Raw genomic sequence first — 21,940 nt, 5'->3', positions numbered from 1 at the left:
GCTTGTTGGCGGCTTCAAGAGTACATTAGCCTAGTCAGATGGACCGATACAGGGGCTGGGTATCGTTAAATGAAAATAGCAGGATCGCGTAAAACCGAGATTGGGAATGGTAATGATTCTTGTACTCCGAGAGTCCAGATTAAAGCTTCTTTACAGTCTAAGTATGCGTTACCACAACGTACTAAATAATAGAGAAGACGAGTGCACACGCTTCCGTGTTAATAGGTCACATCAGCTTTGTATCGCGCATGTTTCGTCAGACGTTTGAATTTCAACCGGGGAAGCCCCGTAGGGTATTGGCGTTGGTGCGCGCGCACCAACTTCAATTAGCGGTCGCTGGCAATTAACAATGTACACGGTACTCGTTCGCCAGGACCGAAAATTCAGAGAAGCAGCGGATACAACGCGAATTAACGATTAAACCGATCGAACTGTATATCCCCGGCCTTCCTCGTTCCCCCTTTTCTGCGGGCACGTTGGAGTCGCCGATTTATCTTCCTTCGTTTTTCTCCTCGCGCGCCAGCTTCGTCGAGTTCGCTGGTTGAAAAATGGCGCGAAACCTGATCGTTACACGCCGTGTGGAATTCCAGGGAATGTTCTCGGTTTTGAAATCCAGTTCCACGATTGATTGGTCGGTGAATGCGTGAGCTCTGGCTGTTTTCTCGCGTGAGATTGAGACTTCCATCAATTCTGTGACAAATACTTTTGCGAGCCGAGCAGAGGGCTTTCACCGTCTACGTTATACGTTATTGATTTTATTTTTTTACTCAACGACGTATGGCGAATCGGTGTGCGGCTCTAATCCTAGATAATCTGACGAGCATTTCGCTTAATTTATCGACACAAAGAAAATTCTTTATAAGATAGCTAGAGCTTGCGATCCCCGCCAGCCTGATTAGGATTCGTCCAATCCCGTCTCAGCAATTTTTCAAACCGAGTCCAATGAATTCTTCACGTGACTTTTAACAAGTTCCCATGCCCGCTCCTTCCTGATCCTGGAATCACTGAATTCTTTATCGGGCAGGGAGAGCGGGGAGAAGCCACGAGGCTCGCGCAGCAATCATCCGTGGAATTCGTCGGATCTCTCGGTTGGAAAGAACGAGGGAATCGAGAAATCGCCGGGTCAAACAGTCACTGGTCAGAAGGGGAACCGAATAGAATCGATGCAGCGGGAGTCGACGCGTTCGATGGCTTCCGGGCACGTGTAAAATAATGTATACTTGTTGGAACAAATATAGCGGGGTCGTAAAAGCTGTGGGGAACGAAGAGAATAATGCTCTTGAGCGCGTGGCGTTAAGAGTTCGGGGGCCTGGATTGATCCTCTTTCGGGTGCTAACACTTTAAGGGTCACCCCAATAGGGGGTGCGCCGTAGGACGGTGTGCTGTAGTGATGTGGACACAACAAATTGAGAGTGTTTTACCGATATCTTCACGGAATAAGTAGCGTTTTTGTCAATACTACACCGTGGGATTCGTAGTTTGTAGCTGGATATTGTCTGTTGAGCTAGAGTCCTGAATTATGACATCATGAGTAAGGAAAACGTAGACACTATCGAGTCATTCCCTATCCTACTCCCTACTGGCGCTGCTTTTTCTCACCATTACTCACAAGTGAATATTACAGCAAGTTCCGTATTCGAGTCCTCTTGAAAGCGGGGAAGCTACCAATCGCATCTCAAATGAAGGTGCTGAGTTACTAATAATTTGCACTGAATAAACAAACAATCCTGGGTGATCCCATTACTCTAATCCGGGATAAAAATTGTCTCTTGAAAGCAGAGGCTACTTGAGGATACCTTGCGCATGTTAAAGACACGGATTCACTCGTCAGTCTGAGGATCCATTAAGTGCGTCCCCGACAGACAGCTTTCCAACAAAGAAAAACACATTTAGCGGCTGTCTCTCGAGCGTCCCTGGAGTACCCCAGTATATTTGTTCCATCAACTGTACCTAAAGAGCTTCCAAACAACGTGACGACCAGCCGAGAAGCTGGTCGGGCTCGTCGATCGTGTGTGCGATGAAAATCGCGCGAACGTTTAATCCCCGCGCAGTTAAGCCGAAGTAGACGATGATCGGGCGTGTTTCCATCGAGTGTTGTTGCTACGTGCAGCGTTGAAACTGACGTACGATCTAAAAATCGATCGGGCAACCCGAACGGGTCAGGGATCATGCCGATCGAGTTTGAGCACGGTCACTAGAGACGATGGCCCGTCGCGTTACGCGGCCGAAGACAACTGCTAATCTTGGTGCTCGCCCGTGCTAGTGACTAGCCAGTGTCAAAGTAGGATTAAGTGTGCAACGAGACGTTCGTGAATCTGCGCCACAAGTCTGCCAAGCTGCCACCTGCCTGCACCTATGGGTGAGTCTTTACTCGGTTGTTTTCACTATGAATTCCACTTCTGAGACGCTCTGAACCGTGAGCACAATAAGGGACCTGAGGAGACGTTTGGATGACTTCCAAAGTTTCGGATGCATGTACCTCTGTGATCCCGGATCGTTCACCTCGGGTGTCTGAGCTATTCTGAAGTTAAGAGGATCAACGATTAGCGTCTCTGCTTGTTCCAATCAAACTAAGACCCGATCACATGAAAACACGTTCAAATTAGTTTCCCCGTGTTAGGAGCCATTGGTTAGCAAAGTTTAGTAGGTCCCTCTGAGACTGATTTGGATCGAGCGACATAGTAACGAGTTCAGGACCAGTTTATTCCAACGATTTGGCCTGGGGAAACGGTGTATCGGATATCGGAAGATCAGAAAACTTTGATTTTGCTGGAAAACGTTCAGACTATTCAGTGACATGTTCGATGTTGCGGATGGTCTGGCCTCCTATGCCAATGGTGGAGTGGCTCTCTTCTGTTTTCCGAACGTATTTTGCTTAGATGGAGTTTAATCCGCTTATATCCGCGAGCTCTAGCTCTGACTACCGAAAGAGTGGCCGCTGGAAATTTTCAATCAACGGATCGTGCGTCCATTTGCTGGATAACTTGTTTTACCTTTGTTTCCGAACTCGGAGTTCTCTGTGCATTGCCCGACCAAAATAAGGCTAAAATCTCGTCGCTTTCCTTCCAAATTTTGTGTTTCACTTTTTCTGTAAAGGCTTCCAATGGACGAAATCGACACACCTCTGAGAACACGTGGTTCCACTCGATTCAGTAAAGATTCTCAGCTATGTCTCTACTAAGAGTGATTATTAAGAGTTATAGACATATTCGTTGATTCATTATTCGATGTATTGATGAATGAATCACCCAATAGATAACACAGAAGTAATATCGATCAAGACGTATACGTAGTACATTGGCCCATTTTCCTTTACTAAGGTCTTTGACATCTGTTATGAAGTCCTAGAGAAATAATTGTATTTAATTGGTTGTTTCAATTTTGATTCTGATAATAACGAACCTCGTTAAAACTGAAGTGGGCACGCGAAGAAACTGGAATTGGGCTTTGAATGCTTACGCCTGTAATGAAAAGAGAGCACAATCAAGCATCTTTCAAACGAATAGCTTCCATCGCGTGCAACATCCGTCGATGTTCAAGAGCCGAAGGTGCGCGCGCGCGCGTGCATCAGGGTGTAGGAAATTGTTTTACGTGTTCGCGGATCACACGATGCATGCGACCAACTGAGAGACCCTAATGATACTTCACGAGCGTGACAAGTACTATTTGTCTTCGTTTTCTCTCCTACCTCGAATTCATAAACATGTATCAACTACTTTAACGCGAAAACGTCCGATCTGTCGCTGTACCGCACTCGAAAATACTTTAAATATTTTTAACATGCAAACAAATTTGTATAATGCAAATAGTAAAGTGAAAAGATCAAATAAATTATTCTTAAATATAAAATCTTTTACGTAGTGGTTTTCTGCTAGTCTTCGTATTAGAGAAATTATATGATAGTTGTATAAATATTAATAATATTCAAAAAAAAGTTCTTTCGAGCGCTCTGGTACTTAACTGGTTAGATGAAAAATTAAATGCCCCGGTCTATTATTTAATATAAAACATAAAATCCGCGAAAGAGAACGATAAAGGCACAGGAGAATACTGCGTTTAATGCAAAATATTGCATAAAATTAATATTAATAATGATCGCTTGTTTCATGCCCTGTTTGTTGACGGTAGCCGAGGAAACCCGTGAATGAACGTTTTAATCAAAAATCGCAACTGAATTAATGTTTCACCGGGAGATTCACCTCAGCGGGAGTAATTACTTCCTGCGGATTACGTCATTAAATAATACATTCGAGCATAAAACAATAACCGTTGTCCAGAGTAAATACATTCGCGGCGACGCGTTCGTAAATTGCAAAGTTCGAATTTCGCAAACGACTGTTCGTTTATTTGTTACCAGGTATCGATGTAAACGATAAAATTCGCGTTGGAAAGCAAACATCTAATTAAATTTTTCCAGGACAAACGTTAAATAAAGCTCACGACTAAATCGCTACATTAGTTTTCTGAGCCATTTGTTACTTGAATATGCAATAAACGTTTGCCACATGCTCTTTGCAGGTACGAATTTAAATAACGTAATGCATTATTTAATAAGACCGCAGACAGAAATTTAACCGTTTAATCGAATAACGTCACGTATGTTGATTTCATTCGTCGTCTATCATTCGAGTAAAATTTGGCCCATCGCTGGGTCCCGCCAATATTTGGACGCTTGTTGAATTTATCGACAACTCTGCTCCGAACGTTTGGTTAATTTGGAGCTACAATTAATTCGATTAATTGCTATCACTCGTGGAAAGAAACATTTGCCGACGTTCCGATGTCAGTCAGCAAGACGGTATTTGCCGGCTACTTGAGAGTGCACCACGGTTTTGGTACGAAGCCAAAGGAACTCTGCAAAGCAAGACATCCACCATTTCGATGTGCCATCGTATAATTTATCTACGGATGCCGCAGATTTATGTACGTTGCACCGTGCATTACGAAATATGAGTTTACATTGTGCTGGGCTTCCTGTATCATTTGACCCGAGTGCCAAAAAACTTTCCACTTTCCCGCCCGCGCCACGCAATCAACACTCGGGTATCATCCCTCAGCTTTCGCGAACTTTCAACGGGCTTTGAAGTGTCCAATATTTTCGTAGCAACATTAAATAATATGTGTAGCCAATCTTGTCAACGACAAACAAAAATTCGACGCTATACCGCGATGAAAAAGAATTAGGAAAGGTACAAATGGAATTGAATCACAGAGAGAGAATATTTCTCCCTTGGAAAAACGTTGAATGTTAATTAACCTTTTGCAGGTAAAATATTTTTGACGTCATGCGCTGCCTTAATTAAATTAAATTTTCTTTGAGAAAGACTGATGAACATTCCGGGTATTTTAAATAAATTTAATCAACAAATAGTTATACCACGGAAAAATTATCCAATTTTTGAGATATATTTTAAATAATATGCTGCATTCGGACATTTTCGGACAAATATAAAAATGAGTTTATTAATTGAATAATTTGTTGATACGTCAGACAAAAAGCATTTATGCCTTTAAGGAACAAATGTCTTCTTCGATCACTAAGTGTCACAGCGTGACTGATTCCGCGACACTTAACAAATACTAGTTATATTACGAATACGGCCCAATCCTATGTGTATAAAACGTTTATATACGGCTTCAATACATAGAAAACCTATCACGTTCACAATTTCCGAAGGTCTACTTTCATTATCTTCTTACGGGAGTGCAAAGCCTTTTGTAAAGTGCGACCCAAGAAAGTTCCTAAAACGTTTGTACAGCCCTCCACCTTAAGGCTCCAAACTCCTTTTAACGACACTCTTCTGTGCATGAAACGATTCGAGGGAATTACTGAAGCGAAACTGTCAGGCGACTGATCTCCCCAAGGGAACAGAGGGCAACGTGATGGTAATTCCGAGAAATCGTTGTTAAACGGTGCTCCAAGGGTTTCCGTGCATTCCTCGACGACCACAAGCATTACCGTCTCGACCGAATCTGAGCACAAGGAAGCACGGGCAAAATTTACGCGCCTACTACTGCGCCAACACTTATGTCTCAATCCACGTTTGACCCAGACCTAACGCGGATCTGCCGCAACCTGAACACGTAACTAACACACCCAACACAGATTTAACCGTAGACCTCACAATACAGAGCTCTGGCCAGGACCCAAAATAGATCCTACCTTGACCTACCATAAACCTAACGTCAAACCTCTGCTTGAACGCGGAGGATACTCGTGGCATACCATATAGTGGATACTCGACTAACAGTTACTTCCCATCCACTTGGTCCACATTCCAATGCTCATCATGATGAGGAATGTCACCATGATCTCGCTCTTGACATCAACGCAGAGTAACGGGAGCCTTGACAGACAGCGCAACCAATAAAAAGCTAAGCATGTGGTTTGTGAGGTGGGGGGCACTGAGAGTTGTGTCGTTGACATTTCCAGGCCATACAGCCGAGTGAGCGGCGGGGGGGGGGGGAGAGGGAGTTTACACAATCCCGACCTTCCCTAAGAGGTCGGAAATGTTTTTAGAAGATTTCATCCGATGATAAAAAATCCCTAGACTCCAAGGGATCCGGAAATGAATATGACGAGTCCTGCAGCTGTTTACATTATTAACAAGTTCATTTGCTTTCGAAGAAGTACCAATGGACCACGGTGTGAACCAGAGAACTAAAATTTCGCTGGAATATAATATCCACGGAGGCTTAAATAGATAAACATAATTGCAAAGTACCGTGTAGGTATACAAAATAACAGGAAAGTTGTAGGGCTGAACTATCCGAGAGTACCGACCTACCCACAGAGGTTCGCCGCCTCTCTTTGCATAGCACCTGAACGACGCTAATTTTCGCAATTACCTAACCCAACGTTCAAAGAAAACGCGGGCAAAATATTCCCCAGAGCCGACACAATCTCGCGCTGGCTGTGCGCGCGATAACCAACCGCTGGCAAACAATACCGAGGCGACAGGAATTCTCCGAACTCGCAACGACCATTGTTTCCCACCACTATATGAAACTAATTACCAAACTGTTAACGAATATAAGTTACACTTTAACAAAGCGATCTTGACGAGCTCGTTAGAGCATCGCGGGCGGTTTGAAATTAACGACCGTCCCTGATTGCCCGCAGATTATTAACGATCCGCATATTGTTCATAAACGTTCGTCGGGAGCAGGGGCATCTCGGCAGAGCCTGGGGAACGTCTTTCCACCCAACCGGGTACTCAAGTCGGTCGCACACTTGTCAGAATCGAACGCCTTTCAGCAGAATTGAACAGAATCGAATTGGAGGCGAAGACTCCGACCCGAGGAACCTATATCTCCCGCGAACTGGAACTGATCAATTGTTTGCCTTGACTCTAACTGGTATCTCCCAACTTTTAGGAAGAAAATGCGCTTTCTGTGTAGCGAACGTCGCGACGAGTTCGGTACCTATACGATCCAGGCTGTCATCCTTATATGACCCCGCTCTGAAAAGAGATTGAGTATAAGATAAAAGAGCTTCGAGGAAACAGTCGGAAGAAAGTTTTGAGTAAACTGAAGATCGGTAATTGGTTAAAGTCCTCTAATGTTACATGGGAGTTCTAGACCCAGTAAGGCAGATGTAACTGGAAGTCTAAGACAAATTTAAACAAAATTTCCCAGGTCCTCCAATGTGACATGGAAGACCCAGGCAGAACCGTGGTAGGTCCACCAGATCAGAAATTGCTACGACTGGACGCTAGCTCCGATCAAACAACACCACATCAAACCACATCCGTATTAGTTTTGATCCGGGATCGCCAATCTTCCGTTGCCACCGCCGAGTGTTTGACTCTGAGATTGATTCGCCTCCCTAGCTAGAAACGGGACCCTACCTAGCCAAGGTTGGATTCAACGATTGCCTATCAGATCGATGGTAAAAGATAGTCCAATAGTTCATCTGGTTGGTGCGCCGAATAGACCGGATCGAAACGACAGGGAGACCGTTGGTCTGCGTCTGACACCTGCAAAGCAAATTAATTCGCGACAGCTGTCTCGGTCGTCAGTCCAATTAAGTGCTGGGTGGAACCGAGCGGTCGTGTAACAAATTAGCTCCGACGCGCAGTGACTGGTTCGTACGTCTGTTATGTGGAATAGCGTGGAGGAATCGTGATCGCGGCCATTCGGAAGCCACGCGTTTTAACGCGTGGGGGATAACCTGACCGCTCTCCGATAAGCGAACTGTCCGGTTGCGGGTTCATTATCGCGCGACAACGGGGTCAGATCGCCGCGATTCCTGTCTCCGAAACGACGCTATGATCCATCGACACAGTTTTGATAAAGCGTGCTTGGGAGTTTTATAATCGCTGGGAATAACGGCTATCTCGAAACGTTCGGTTTCGTATCGACGATAATGCACGCAATAGCGCTCATAGCTTGACTATTCAAATTTGCTAAAGAAATGAAGCAGAGCAGATGATTCCATATTGTGTGTTGTTGGATTATGTTACATAATTTTGATCGAGTATACAGGAATACAATAAAGGTTAATTGTTATCGGTAACCTGATGGTATTCATGCACATGAAAATGTGAAGAGTACGCATTAATGCTTGAAAATTTTGCAAAATATATAAGTAATATAATAAAATGTAAATACTATGTAACATAATATGTATGTACGTGCACGGCAAAACGGAACACTGTTACGTTAATTTTTCGATTTATACGGAGATCGCGCAAGTGTTTACGTAACGCGGAAAAAGCACAAACAAATCCTTCCAGGCAATATTGTCGAGCACGAACGGAAAACGAACAATATTTATTCTACAAAAGCAAATAGTATGAAGCGTAGAATTATATTCTGAACCGATTCGATGGTCGATAATGAACAAATAAAGCGCCAACGACGTTCGCGCAGACCTTCGATGCGATTTTCATGCCGAAATCGGCTAGAGAAACGTGTATGCTCCTCACACAGAGATCACCCATCTACAAATTATTCTATAACTTCTACATTGGGAGATAACTAATTCAATTAACCAAATTAATCAGAACACGATGACTCGTTCAAGATCGAGGAAGCCTCGTGCATAGATAAATGCAGACCTAACCTAGGAGTGTAGTTCATAGTACAGAGTTTTTGAAAAAAACGCAGACTTCGACAGTCACTGGCAGTAACGACAAAGATAGAATAACGCTTGAACAATGAAATTCATTTCGGTGTTTGCGTTGATTCGCGAACGAAAAATTCTAAAACGTGAACTGTGAAATCAGTGGAGCAGAATTCTTTCATCGGATCGTAGCTTCGTCCTCGTAGACGAGTTTATTTTTCCAGGCGAGATGAGTCAATAGGATTTAAATCCGAATATCTAAACTTCATGTTGGCTGAAACTGTGTACCGTTAAATGAACTCCACCACACCAAAAATGGGGGGCCTTTTAAATGGGGCGTGTTTTAATTAATATCTCAATCTTGAAAAGAATTCTCTTGGCCCCCGCTAACGAATAGCGCGAACGAAATAATCTCCGAAATGCTGATACGCATTTATTTTAGTGGGAACGGGTCCGGTTAATTAATTAGAAGCGCTATAGGGGTTACTTCGGGGTAATTACCCTCCGGTACAGCGATACGCGGGTTACGCTTGAAGCAACATCAGCCATTAATTTTATGAAAGTGCGGGGAGGGCCGAAGGCGCAATAGAAAAAGTTATAAGTTCTTTTTCTTCGAGGTATCCCCGTCTTTAAGGCGCGGGAAAGATGAATAGAAATGATATTTTGGAATTAGAAACCTTTCGCAGAGACGACCCCGTACATTTTTACGTGGGACTAAGTAATTGTCTCCCTCGCTTTATCTTGAGACGTCCGTCTAGAACGTTACTCTATTCTTCCCTTTGGGAAGATGACTGTGAAAGATCCTGATAAAACGGCACTCGCGAAGATAAGCGCGGGCTTGTTCCGTGAAAATTTTCTGGGACGCCGCGTTTCCCCGGTCGATTGGTCTCTCATTGATAACGCGCACCTTCATCACGGCCCCTTTCAAACTCGTAGCTCTTACTTCTATATTTTTCACTCACTTTTTTTCATTTATTCATCCCATTTTTTTATATGCATTAAATCAAATACGTCTACTCAATGAATGCGGTCATTCAACGCATTCCATCCCCGATGCAGAGGATCTGCGTTTGTTGTCACTGTATAAGAAGTAACATCGGTACACGAAAATGATACCGCTGATGGGAAGTTGTTTCCGGAAATCTAGGCGAATTCTTCGAGACGGACGAACGCGCACGATTAATACGAGCAGAGTCGTAATCCTGGAATGAGTTACATTTTATTCATGTATTTTGATCCTGTTGTAAAACGTAGATCGTGAATAGGTTAGCCTGTGCAGATTAATTTATCTCTTTTTTAAGCCTCATGACTTTATCTTCGTCATAAAAATCCTTATGTATCAATTCCCATGGTAATGTAAGAACCTTTTAGCATACAAATCAGCCGTAATAGCTCCTCCAATTTGAATTATGGGATGTTTATATCAGGCTCGTGATCAACGATCCCAGAAATCTTTGTATATTAATCTCTATGCAAATCTGAGAACTCTTATATTTTGGTTAGCTTTATGGGATTTCCCACTGTGGTACATCACTAAGTCCATTAGGTCCTTTGGACTAAAATGCAGTTCCTGTATTTCCCACAGATGTAAGGTTCATCTAGACATGGTGAATGTTTCCACCTGGAAGTTCTTGAATTCCCTTGAAGGTACATTGATCAGATGAATGCTACTCACTATAGCAGAACCACCTTCTCCTATAGAAAAATCCATAACAAAGTTCCATTGGATCTTTAAACCGCGTGCCACATTGCACGTAATATCGGAACACCGGCGCGGGAGTGGTCTGGGCAATGGGGTCTCCATCAATCCTCTCCGCGGTTTGATCGAGTGTCGACGGAGACCTGTCAACGGGAGGCCAGCATAATATCTCGCGTGTGATAATCGAGTCTCGAATTCGGGAGAGTAGTGATCGAGGATTACAGATGATCGGTTCTCCGAATTATGGTACCATGAGCTCCACCCTTGCTAGACAGTCCTCGTGCAGGGGAGATGGTTCCATTCCCATGCGTGGACTGTCTCTTAACGCTTTGATGGACGGCTTGATCGAAGGAAATACAATGTGCCGCGTCTACCGAAATTCCTGTCGATAGGGACCCCGCTGGATGGTCTATGCGCCCAGTGCTCGAGACTCTGTTGAAACGGAATTTGTTTGAATTTGCTTTACGGAATTGGCTTTACTGAGAAATCCAAGCATTCATTGTAATTGTGGATTCCTCTTAACATGGGCTAAATTATTACTTTATATTGTTTTGCATTTGAAAACTTCTTATGCTATAACACTTTTCTTTGTTCTATGATAATCCGATTAAGGATGCCACTTGTCTGTTGGGGCCCGCTGGTCCCCTTATAGCTCGGGCACCTCGAAATCACTAGTCCCGTACTGTAGCTGCGATCAAGCATAGCTACACCCCCTGAGGGTCGGCTTGCTCTTTCGGTACAGTGCATGCCAAGACTTTCTTGACACTTTGATACATTGCAGGCGTATCCAGAGACTACCTCCAATAAAAAAAGAGTAGTCTTTCACTTTTGGTTACAGCACATTAAAGAGTTACACACACAAACACTATTCATTTCACTTAGAATTTCTATTCTTTGATAAATATTTATCCCAATTTGAAGTTTCCTAGACACTATTAACTGGCGAAAACAAAGAACTTTACTCTCGAGTTATATCGTACTGCTGTTTTAAACAGTAGCACCAGGGGTTTGACTCGCCGGCACGAGCTTCAGCCGGAACAGTCCCAAATAGTCGCACGTGTCGGGGAAAATACCCTTTATACGTGCTTCTTTGCAGTGCTAGCTTTCCAGCCAGCTACTCTCCAACTGGCTGCCTTTCGGGCAGGTTACCTCATACGTCGTTTGATTAACACCGTGGAGAGCGTGCACTGCGCGGTTTCGGCATGCTACGCGTGACTCTGCGGGCCTACCATCCATTACTCTGTCTTCTCTTCCCGCCGCGAGTCTGGCATTCTCTTCGCCGGTTTAAACTGATTTTCACCGGTGCCCCTCTTTCTTCCTTTCAACGTCCCAGCCCCTTTATAATGCCGGTACTAATCGAGACGGCGAACTCATCGCTTTTACTGTCAGTTTTCGCCACGACGTTCTCAGTTTCATTCGCTAAAAACGTCGCTTGATTATCAACCGACCTTTGTCGGTAATTTTGGAACCTGAAAATTTAGGGGTAGAATATAATTAATGCAGTGTATAAATATGAAATCAAGTATCTTTATTTACAACAGCAATTTATGTTTTCTCCCCATCGGGCAATGCGATACATGTTTCTTCCATGATACAAGGAAGGATAACTTCATGCTCGAGGGTTCTGAAATACGGAACTACATTGTTTAAAAATTTGTTTCACATCTTTATTGATTGCCAAGGTACATCTGAAAATGTTCATTGTTGTTTTAGATTCATTACCGAATCTATCTTTAGCGGTCCTGAGGTGTCTCTGTACTGGGATAATTAAATTTGTTAAGGACGTGGTTCAAAGTTATTCTCTAAGTAAAGGGTAGAATGGGCTTTGTGGTAAACTCGAATTTTCGTGACGCATAATGCAAGCTCATGCGCAGGATTCGCTAGCTTTCAGAATATTTTTTGACTGAAGTTCGCGTTGAACTTTTTTGCCGCTCTTTACCTTGCAGATTTTGAAACGGGTTTTAAAAGAGCTACACTCTAAATCCCTCCACCAGCGATAATTAATTCGATGGTGCTTAAAATCCGTGCGCACGGGACAATGACTGGCTCTTTCAAACAATTTCGGCGAACTTCGGATGAAATAACGAAGCTCTATCTTGAATTCTTGACGTCTTTTGAGGGATGGCTCACTTACCGTTGGAAACCAACTTACTCGAGCTAACGATGTTATCATAAATCGAGTCATTCACCTCTCTCTGGGAATGCATGGTGAAACCTGAATGAACGTTTGTGTATGGAACTTTCATTGAACGATCTGCTCAGGGATCATTGCAGCCTTTTTTTTTATTATTATTCTGGGGAAATGTATTTACGCATACCTCGGCTTCGGGGGGTGAGAGGTAAACTGTGTTAGATTACGTGTTCTTCGATCAGTTTGTGTTCTACAATATCATGTCTTGTACATTAATTAAACTGTTGGCCAAGATTCATCTATGACTATATTAGTCTGGATTATATGCGATGAGCGCAGATCAATTTGACCGTGTTAGAATAAATGTGAAGGTTAGCCTGCATTAGACCAAATTTGTTTACGTTAGCTCAGAACATTCAACATTACACAATTCCTATTATAATTAAATAGTTAAGACGAATTATCCACCAGGAGTAACTTCTTGATCCCTGCTTTTATCCTTGAATGTATTATTCTCTTCCCGTGGACGTTTATTTAGCGAAGGCTAGGGAGACTAAATGCATAAATATAATGCGCTCTAGACAATTCCAGCAATTGCAATGCAGACACCGCGAAATCCGCCCCCTGCACCTCCTTCGTTTAATTATCCCAATTCCTTCATTCGTTTGCTGTCTTCTCTTTTCCCTTCCGACAATTTATATGTGCGAAGCTAATGAAGCAAACTCATCGCCAGATGCTAATATAGAAGGAGAACAGGGCTGGGGACGATCTTGAAAAATAACGAAGTACCTGTGGAGTGCCGCCCGTGAGAGTAAACGCATCTTGCCCGTAGTAGTGCTTTTTTGATTTTGATGGATAACACTACGCTTGCGACGATCTTTCAAGCCTCCTCCCTTCCTCCGATGCTTTATTTGCCGTCTGATGTTACAGCGGAGCAAACGTCTCCCATGACAATGATGAACGCGAAATCGTTGAACTGCTTGGGATTTTTAACAGCTCTGCTGGAGCTGGTCTCATAAATCTGCTAGAGTTTGAAACATTTCAACCCTGCATAACTTTACTTTGCGCGCTGTTATTGAATGTTACCATCCTGGTGGTATATATTTCTCTTAGGCTGAGGTATTCTGAGTTTGTAAATGAAAATTATATCTGTGATAGGTATTAAAACGAAAACTCTAAGCTCGATGAAACGAAAATTGGGTTGTTAATTGCAATTACTGTATAGTCTGTGATTGTACAGTTTGATTAATGTCAAACGCAATTCACTGGAATACAGATTTCAAACAATTCCCGGCGCGATATGATGCTAATTTCGTTTTAGGTAATTGGCTTAAATAATATGTGTAATTATTTACGATGCCATCGATATTGACGACTCGAATAAGAAAGAAACGATGTTAAACACTCGTGTATGGTTTGCAGTACTGAATAATATAATGCGGCGAATATGTACGTAGGCAGGTTAACCTAGAAAGAACAAGTTTTTCAATCTTTATACCCCATATTCTATTAATACAAACCTCTACTAGCGCCCTTTATGCGTACATCAAATGAAGATTCTTGACCATGTTAACCTAAAACACAACATACACTTTAATCCCCGTAACCTTATATTCAATTGAACTTGTAGTTGCGTCCCATTTCAATTCCCGCGACTATATAGTAATTCAGATTTGAGGTCTGCCTCGTTATAGTAACTCGATACCGAAACGCATTAATAATCTATCTTGTCCTATAACGGTATAGTGTCCGCGCATTCCCATGGATGGACCGTGACCCACAACGCATCAGCCTTTTCCAACACCTAATTCATAGATGATTTACGAGTGTACGACGTTACTCTCTACTGTCAGGCTGCTATGATTCATGCTGTCCTTTGCAAGCGAAGTACCCTGATTCACATTAGCCTGCAGTAACGTATCGCTATGACCCACGCGGCCGTGTGACCTCGGTACCATGACCAGCCGTTAACCCGGGTGGAACGTGCTAACGAATACAAGCTAGAACGAATCTCGCTGCTTGTGAGGCGTGAGAGGCGGGAGAGAAGTGGATGTGTACGTGTGTCGTAACAGCTGTTTCCGCGCGATACGCTTTCATACATGACATGAAGCATGCGCTATCTATCGGATATTATTTCGTTGTCACGAATTCTCATCTCCCGCTGCGCCTTCCGCTCCTTCATACCTGTCTGGTTCTCTATTCCCTCGACGTGCGTGGACATGGAATATCATCTGGAACCTTCCACCTTAGATGACGACGGAGGTCCAACTTCAGTTTCTGAAACAAAGTAACAGAGAGGTTAGAATGGATTCATTTGATCTTGTGTTCAGAGTACTTATACTTAAAACTTGAAACTTAAAATACTTAAAATGTGATGGTAACTCGACAGATATTGCTGAGAACTAACAATAAAGGAGAAGGAATCCAAGTTGACCTCCCTTTCGCGTTCGCGACTCGAACTGGCAAAGCAGTTTCATTAAGCAATGTTTGAACTACTATTGACATAAATTCCAAACGCTCGCAATTATTTAAAGAACGAATTCCCTATCGACTATATTACGTTGCACTAGAGACTTTCGCTACAAACGGAGGACATATCAACTTGCGGTAATTCTAGAACTTGCGAGCGAGGGATGTTAATTGGCACTCTAGCGGCGAACGTTAAAGTTACCGCCATAGTGTAAATCCGTTGCGTTGCTGCTGGTGCATCGGCATCTGGAAGATTAACTCCACCACTCGTAAACAGAAAAGAGCAAACAATGGAAACGGGAACAGCGTGAAATATCAATAACGGATGAAAAATAGATGGCCCGGGTTTCCGCATTTTCCAGGAAAACTGAACAAAACGCGGCTCATTGGAATCGGCGCGATGTACGAGTTGTAGCGCTTCACGACGAGGCGGCAACGGTTCTCCAGAATTGAATATATGTTTCCGTATCAGTAGAAAAGCCCGGCGGGAATGACTCGCAATTTAGGAAGAGTAATATTATAATGAAGACCATGTTTGCGTTCGTGGAACCGACAGTCAAACTCGATGGAGCATGAAGCTGGGATCTTCCGGTGATTTAGGGTACATCAGTGACCCAACTTTCAGTACCCCCCCCCCCCTTCTCCTCAAATCCCATGATACCAAATTCCTATGGTACAAATTAAAAGTGAGTTACTCTGGAAGCATTCAGGTCTGTCTGAACGTTTCAAAAATATTTCCAACGTCTTAGACCCGACTCAGGATATACAGTCCCGTCGGCTTCCCTCGTCTCGTTTCCCTTAAAAACAGTTTGATCGACGCTTTTAACACAACCACCTTCTGGAAGCTATCCCAAAGAAACTTGAATCACGGCGGATTAAGATCCTTTTCACGGTGACAGTGTTCTTGCCGTGGCTGCGTCTCAAAGCGCCCGAAAAATGCGACGAAGTTTATCACCAGGCGCATCTTCCGCCCGGTTCTCCGACTTAACACGTTCCTCGCGGGTTTTTCACGGCCGCGCGCATTTTTCACCCGCTACGTTCATGCATTTAAATTGGTCGGGGGCTTTTATACATCCCACGGAGCCGTAACTGGACGCGTATAGCCACGAAAGAACGCGTCTGGGTACACACGAAAGCGACGCATCCGTAGTTCTGGTTGTTGCCTTTTTCCTGTGAGTTGGTACGGTCAGGCTGTTAAGTTGAGTGTTGATAATTTGGTAGACTGGATTAGATTCGGGAAGACTTTAATCCTTTAATAGACGCCGGATTTTAATCCTTGCACCACTTCTGTAGAGGCGCCAACGCACGCAGGGGATAACATGCTGTTAGGTTCGTCCATGTTGGAGTATACTGGACTCAGTTAGACTTAGTTATGCGCAACGTTTTTCAACACAATTGTGCTTTAATTACCCTGAGTAATTAATCTGATCCTCGAAGTTTAGTAATATTGAAAAAGATGAATTAGGTTATACTTTTCAAGTTCAACCTAATCTCCGTATATCAGCGTCAGTTGCAGACCTAATCTAGCTTTAACGGTCAAGTCATGCACCTTAACAAGCGTTAAAACACGGTAAATTCCGATTAAATCGTCCAGAGTGAAACGTTCAGCTATACATCTTCATGTCCCAAACTCTGGCCATAACCCCACCTCTCGTCAGTGGCAGCAGATACCACGAGAACGCCGTGTGTTTTGCAGTCTATCGGGCAGCTCGATTGGCCGAAGAAGCCTTGGAACGTTGCCAGCAGTTTCCTGAGGCCCTGAGCATTGGATGATCTCGGCTGGTCCGTCTCGAAGAGATGGATTTTTGCTCCCCCGAGACCTTTGTCCCTGCGAAGTAACTCTGCGTCCGTGGCATGGTGCATTCCTCGACGATGCACGACTTCACGCGCACTTAAGTGCACCTCTGGTACCAAGTTCAGGGATTTTCTTGGATGTTTGCAAAATGAACCCCTTTGAACTCCTAGCTGGAGCTGTTCCGGAATGGCTGCGACAATTTATAGTGTCCTCTTATGCTTCGAGCTTCTGCTTTGTTTTTACTTGTCAAGAGTAGTCGATGGAGTCTATGTGCCCAGCCTCATCAGGAGACAGTCAACCTCGCTAAGTGATTTCTCATAGGGCCGTAAAGGCTAAAAAAAAGACCTGACACGATTTATGAATTATCCAGAATTACGTTTTGCGCAGTTTCTTCGGTTTACTGGCGGTTCGAAAGTTGGCGAGTCGGCCGGGTAATTGAAGCACACCGGTGACCGCGCGTAAAGTTTGAGCAGTACGTATCTCCTGCTACTTCTGCCTGGTCAGAATTAGCGACAGATACTGGCCCCGAAAGTTCTCTGATTTCCATTTAACGTTGCACGCCGGAAACGTGGGACGTTCCCGCGGCGCTATACGCGCCCCATTAGAAGCTTACAAGAGAGGGTTGATTAAATAGCGGTCATATTTTAATAGACACCCGCGCCACGAGGCTTGCCAATATTTTTCAAAGCTCACGCTTTCGCGGATCTAAATTTTCCTATCGCATTATTTCACTCACGGACCCGGAAGAACTCTCAACAAGTTCGTGATAAACGACGGCAGCTCGTTTCTCAATAAATTGTTCGAGCGCGCTTCGATCGCGGAGTGACCAGATTGCGGACGGGACGCGAGAACGCGCGAAATATCAATTTAATCCGATTTAAAGGGTATCCGTCTGCGAATGACGTTACCACTTATCGGCTCATTTAAAACGGACATACGTTTTTCGCCGATAATCGCAAAGAGCCACGATGCACAAACCTCTAAATATTAAATCGAATTAATGGAATCTCGCTGGAACCGGAATAGAAACGAAAAGAGATACTTTGTTTCGTGTATTGGTAATGGTAATTACATTTTAAAGTCCATTAATAACCGATGTGTTAGTACTGCAGGAACACCATCACCGTTGTATTAGATGCATACCAGAGAAGCTTTACATTTGATCTTCTGCGATGTAAGTACGGTTTAAACGCTAACTTTAGTTTCATAGAAGAGAGTAAGATACCCATCGTCGTAATTGCTTCACTGAGAAGACAGGTATAGAAAGAACGATCCTCGAAGTGAAGCAATCAGCTGTTCCATAGATGGCAGCCATGTTGAAGGCTATCTGTCCACAACTCACATTTTTCAGTCAAATTACCTATATCTCGGTTACTAACCTACGGATCTAACCTGGTAAAGTATTACAGGAAGGATCGATCCTAAGATTAAGCCCTAGATATTTGTGAATACCCTATATAATACCAACGACTATAGGTTAATCTTCGCATAAACTCTGAGTGAAATTTCCGCAAGAGAACTGACACTAAACCGAAATTAACATATCCCCTCAACGGGGAGGGACCACGTTCTCCATCCCTCCCCCCCTTCCCGCTAGGTGTCACGCAAGCAATTTAACGCGTGACGTGGCGAGGATAGGTGAATGTCCGCGACGACGAAATTTCGGTTAACAGCGCCAGTTGTCGAAAGTAGCGTCGACGGACAAAACGCCGTAATTAGAGTAGTAATTGTCACGGTGAAAGGAGTGGGAACAAGCAAAAGAGGAGAAAGGGAGGGGGGAACGAAACGAAATCAGGCAGGCTAGTGGAGCAATCATGGTAATTACTCGTGAGTATGTCCATTACAGCGGTGCTACACGCGGCCGAAGGAGCGGATAGGAGCGGCTAGATTTCGTCCCGCCTCATTGCATCCTGTATCCTATTTTGCCTTTGTCGCCGCCCGGCAAAATGAAGATCGAGAATTTGCTACGTCGACGTCGTGATCGGGCCTCGCTGGAGACAAGAATACACACCCGAGAGTGTGTGCGTAATTTAGCTCGCATATCGCGTCAGCTAGTGTGTGAGAGTAATTAGACAATGCAACAGTCTGTTAAATCCTCTCGACGATTGTACGCGGTGTCCCGGAATGGGTAGCGGGATTGAGACGGAGGACATTCTACACGAAGAAGCAAACTGAAAACCTAGTCAACCTTTCACTCCTGTTTGTACGGGGACTCCCATTACGACAGTAAGTCATTTCATTTATTGGATATTTTTTAAGTATGCAACCTTAAAAATATATCCTGTGAATCTTAAATCGATACACGAAAAATTACTGAATCTGGGGTACCATGAAGGCGCCTATGAAGGGTTAATCGCCAGCCTAATGGGAATCCCCTCTCGAACTACTCATTTCATTCGGTACGCCGCAGGATGTGGGCGATCCTGAATTTCCCATCGGTGATGCGCGTCATGGCACCACCTCCGGAGAATTTACATCAGAATCACGTAACCCGGGCGGGATGGATCAGGAATTCAATAACACACGCAACCTGCTCTACTTTTAACCATCACAATAGCACGCCAACTACACTAGCCAAAATAAAGGTTTCTTCGATCGTGGATAGCACAAAAGAACGCCTCCGGATACATACGTCGATTCCACCGAATCGGGGGAACGAGTTATTCTGGCTCGGAATGAAAAGTCTCGAAGAAATACAAAAGGTAATTCCCCGTTAATAATTCAGAAACATCGCTGGCTTGCCCCAACGGGGCCTCGAGCAGACTCCGCTTGCACAAACATGTCTCGGTGGTAGTAATTTCCCGGGGTGGAAGTCGAAACAGAGGTTCTCGCGTCGCTGAAAGTACCGTCGTTATTATCCCGGCACCGTGTAACGCACCGCTCACGAGGAACAAGGAGATACGTCATAATAGACGATGTTAGTTTTTAATTACACATTAAACATTTGCACAGCCGCGAGGATTCGTGTCGCTCCCACGGACGCTCCCCACCACCCTGTTCGTGCTCTCGAAACGCCCCCCATCCCTTGTCCGCGTTTCGATTCCTCGCAATTTTCTCCCTTGTTTACATCCTCCAGACGGTTATCGTGTTTCCTCGTAATTCTTTTTGTTACACTCTTTCGTTCTACATGTGGAAAGTCCGCTCGATATTCGCCTTCGTGTGGCGTCCCATCAAGATCAGCTCCACAGGTTCGTTGAACTGGGGACTTCACAAATGAGACCCTGAATGACACTGCGGTATTCTTCGCATTCGTTATGTAGACTGTTTACAGTGTTTACACAATCGATAAAATACAAGTCATCAGCACGAGCATGTCATTATACAGGCTGTATACTGGATTATCAGTTAGTTCTAGTGTTCTAGTTTCCACGAAATAAAGAATTGTGATGAAGTTTACTTATGTTCGATATATATCTAATAGCACCAACGCCCCAACAAGACGACCCAAATGTAATTCAGTCATTTTAATAAATATCCATTCGTTGACCAGAAGTTTCGCGGTATCGCGTTCGCAGGCTAACTTAACGATGACAGGAAACGCAAAGAAACCGCAACGGGGTTGGAACGAATCCGTCACGGTAACTTTTATTAGAAAAGTTTGCAACGTCGCGCCGAGTTACGAGAACGATGATCCCGTCTTCGATGGCGAGGCTTTCAAGATGGAAGCCTCTGGATGACCGTTCGGATACTCTGCTAAGAGGTTAAGTATCGGTACTTCGACGTATGGAAATAGTTTCGAAGTTCTCTCGGCGTCGTCTTATTGTAGTGCGCGAAATGAAAGCCAGATGGGATGAATAGCATACCGTCTTCTATTCAGGTGATCCTGCTGGTTCTATTTTGCCCATTAGCTACTTTAGACGGCAGGTTCCGTTGGGAAAACTAATATAAATTTGTATAATCTATACACATTAAATGGTGTCAGTATAGAGTATAGCCCCAGTAGAATTAGCGCGAGACAGGAACGGATGCGCACTATTACTCTCACCTCGTGATAAAAAATCACAACTTCACTTTCAAGTAACAATCTTTGCACCAACATTTTTCCCACAGTGTTTATGTTTGCCCTGCGCCTGGCCCTTGACCTCAAACCGAGATAAAAAGCTTCACACTGCTTCCAAGTTAATTGGCAGTCCCAAAGACCGTCACTTGAAAGCAGGAAGTCCTGTATCGAGAATGTTCGACCAGCGATTGAACGTCGCTAAACGTCGAATCTATCCTCTTCTGCGGAATCAATTTCCGTCGAAGACCCATTAACAACCAGCCTCGGCCAAGGCGTCGGGGAAGGGTTCCCTCCGCATTTCCCTCGAGGTCTCCGGCAACCCTTCGTGAATTTATTCGCACGATCGCCCGGCACGTCGCCGAGGAATTCCATTAATCGACGCGCAGGCACTTCGGAGGCGACAGAGGTACCGCTTTATAAATGGCGGCCAGCGTCGTTTAAGCTTGGATTTATACCCCGCTACGGATCCGACCACGCACTTTCCTCGGCCGCGATCGATTCCCCACGGGCGAGAACTTGTTGCGCGAAACGACGAATCGATGCGCGTGCAAAATTTAATCGCGTCCGACGAGTGCGGATCCGCCGTAATTGCGTCGTTACGGGAAAACGCGTTCAGAAACGATTTGCCCGCGACCTTCGGGGGATCTGGGCTAATCGAGATAGGGCTTGAGCTTTGTCGAAGCGCCGACGGGTTGATTAGTAATCAAGTTTTACGGCACAATTGCCTTCGCGGAGCAAAGCATGCTTAAGGTAAACTGACGCCATCGTTGAAATGCGCC

At 44.2% G+C, this 21,940-nt stretch overlaps 1 protein-coding gene across 17 annotated transcripts in view; it reads left to right on the top strand.

The window, feature by feature from the left end:
• Window positions 1-21,940, top strand: part of LOC128896274 (protein artichoke-like) — a 94,965-nt gene that overhangs the window by 5,490 nt on the left and 67,535 nt on the right. For 5 of the 17 annotated variants that reach the window (XM_054159520.1, XM_054159515.1, XM_054159514.1 and 2 more), the window contains one exon: window positions 1,894-2,359. The exons of 3 other annotated variants lie outside the window; for them this stretch is intronic. In XM_054159520.1, the coding sequence (XP_054015495.1) occupies window positions 2,356-2,359 (4 nt within the window). In that variant the 5' untranslated portion in view covers window positions 1,894-2,355. Of the gene's footprint in view, window positions 1-1,624; window positions 2,360-21,940 lie in introns of those variants that run through there. 9 more of the 17 variants (XM_054159522.1, XM_054159518.1, XM_054159521.1 and 6 more) reach the window with 6 other exon arrangements.

The sequence above is a fragment of the Hylaeus anthracinus genome, unplaced genomic scaffold (genome assembly GCF_026225885.1).
Source record: "Hylaeus anthracinus isolate JK02 unplaced genomic scaffold, UHH_iyHylAnth1.0_haploid 0, whole genome shotgun sequence".
In the NCBI taxonomy this organism is placed as follows: domain Eukaryota; kingdom Metazoa; phylum Arthropoda; class Insecta; order Hymenoptera; family Colletidae; genus Hylaeus; species Hylaeus anthracinus.
The sequence above is the reverse complement of the archived record's forward strand: the minus strand, read 5'-3'. Positions and strand labels throughout refer to the sequence as shown.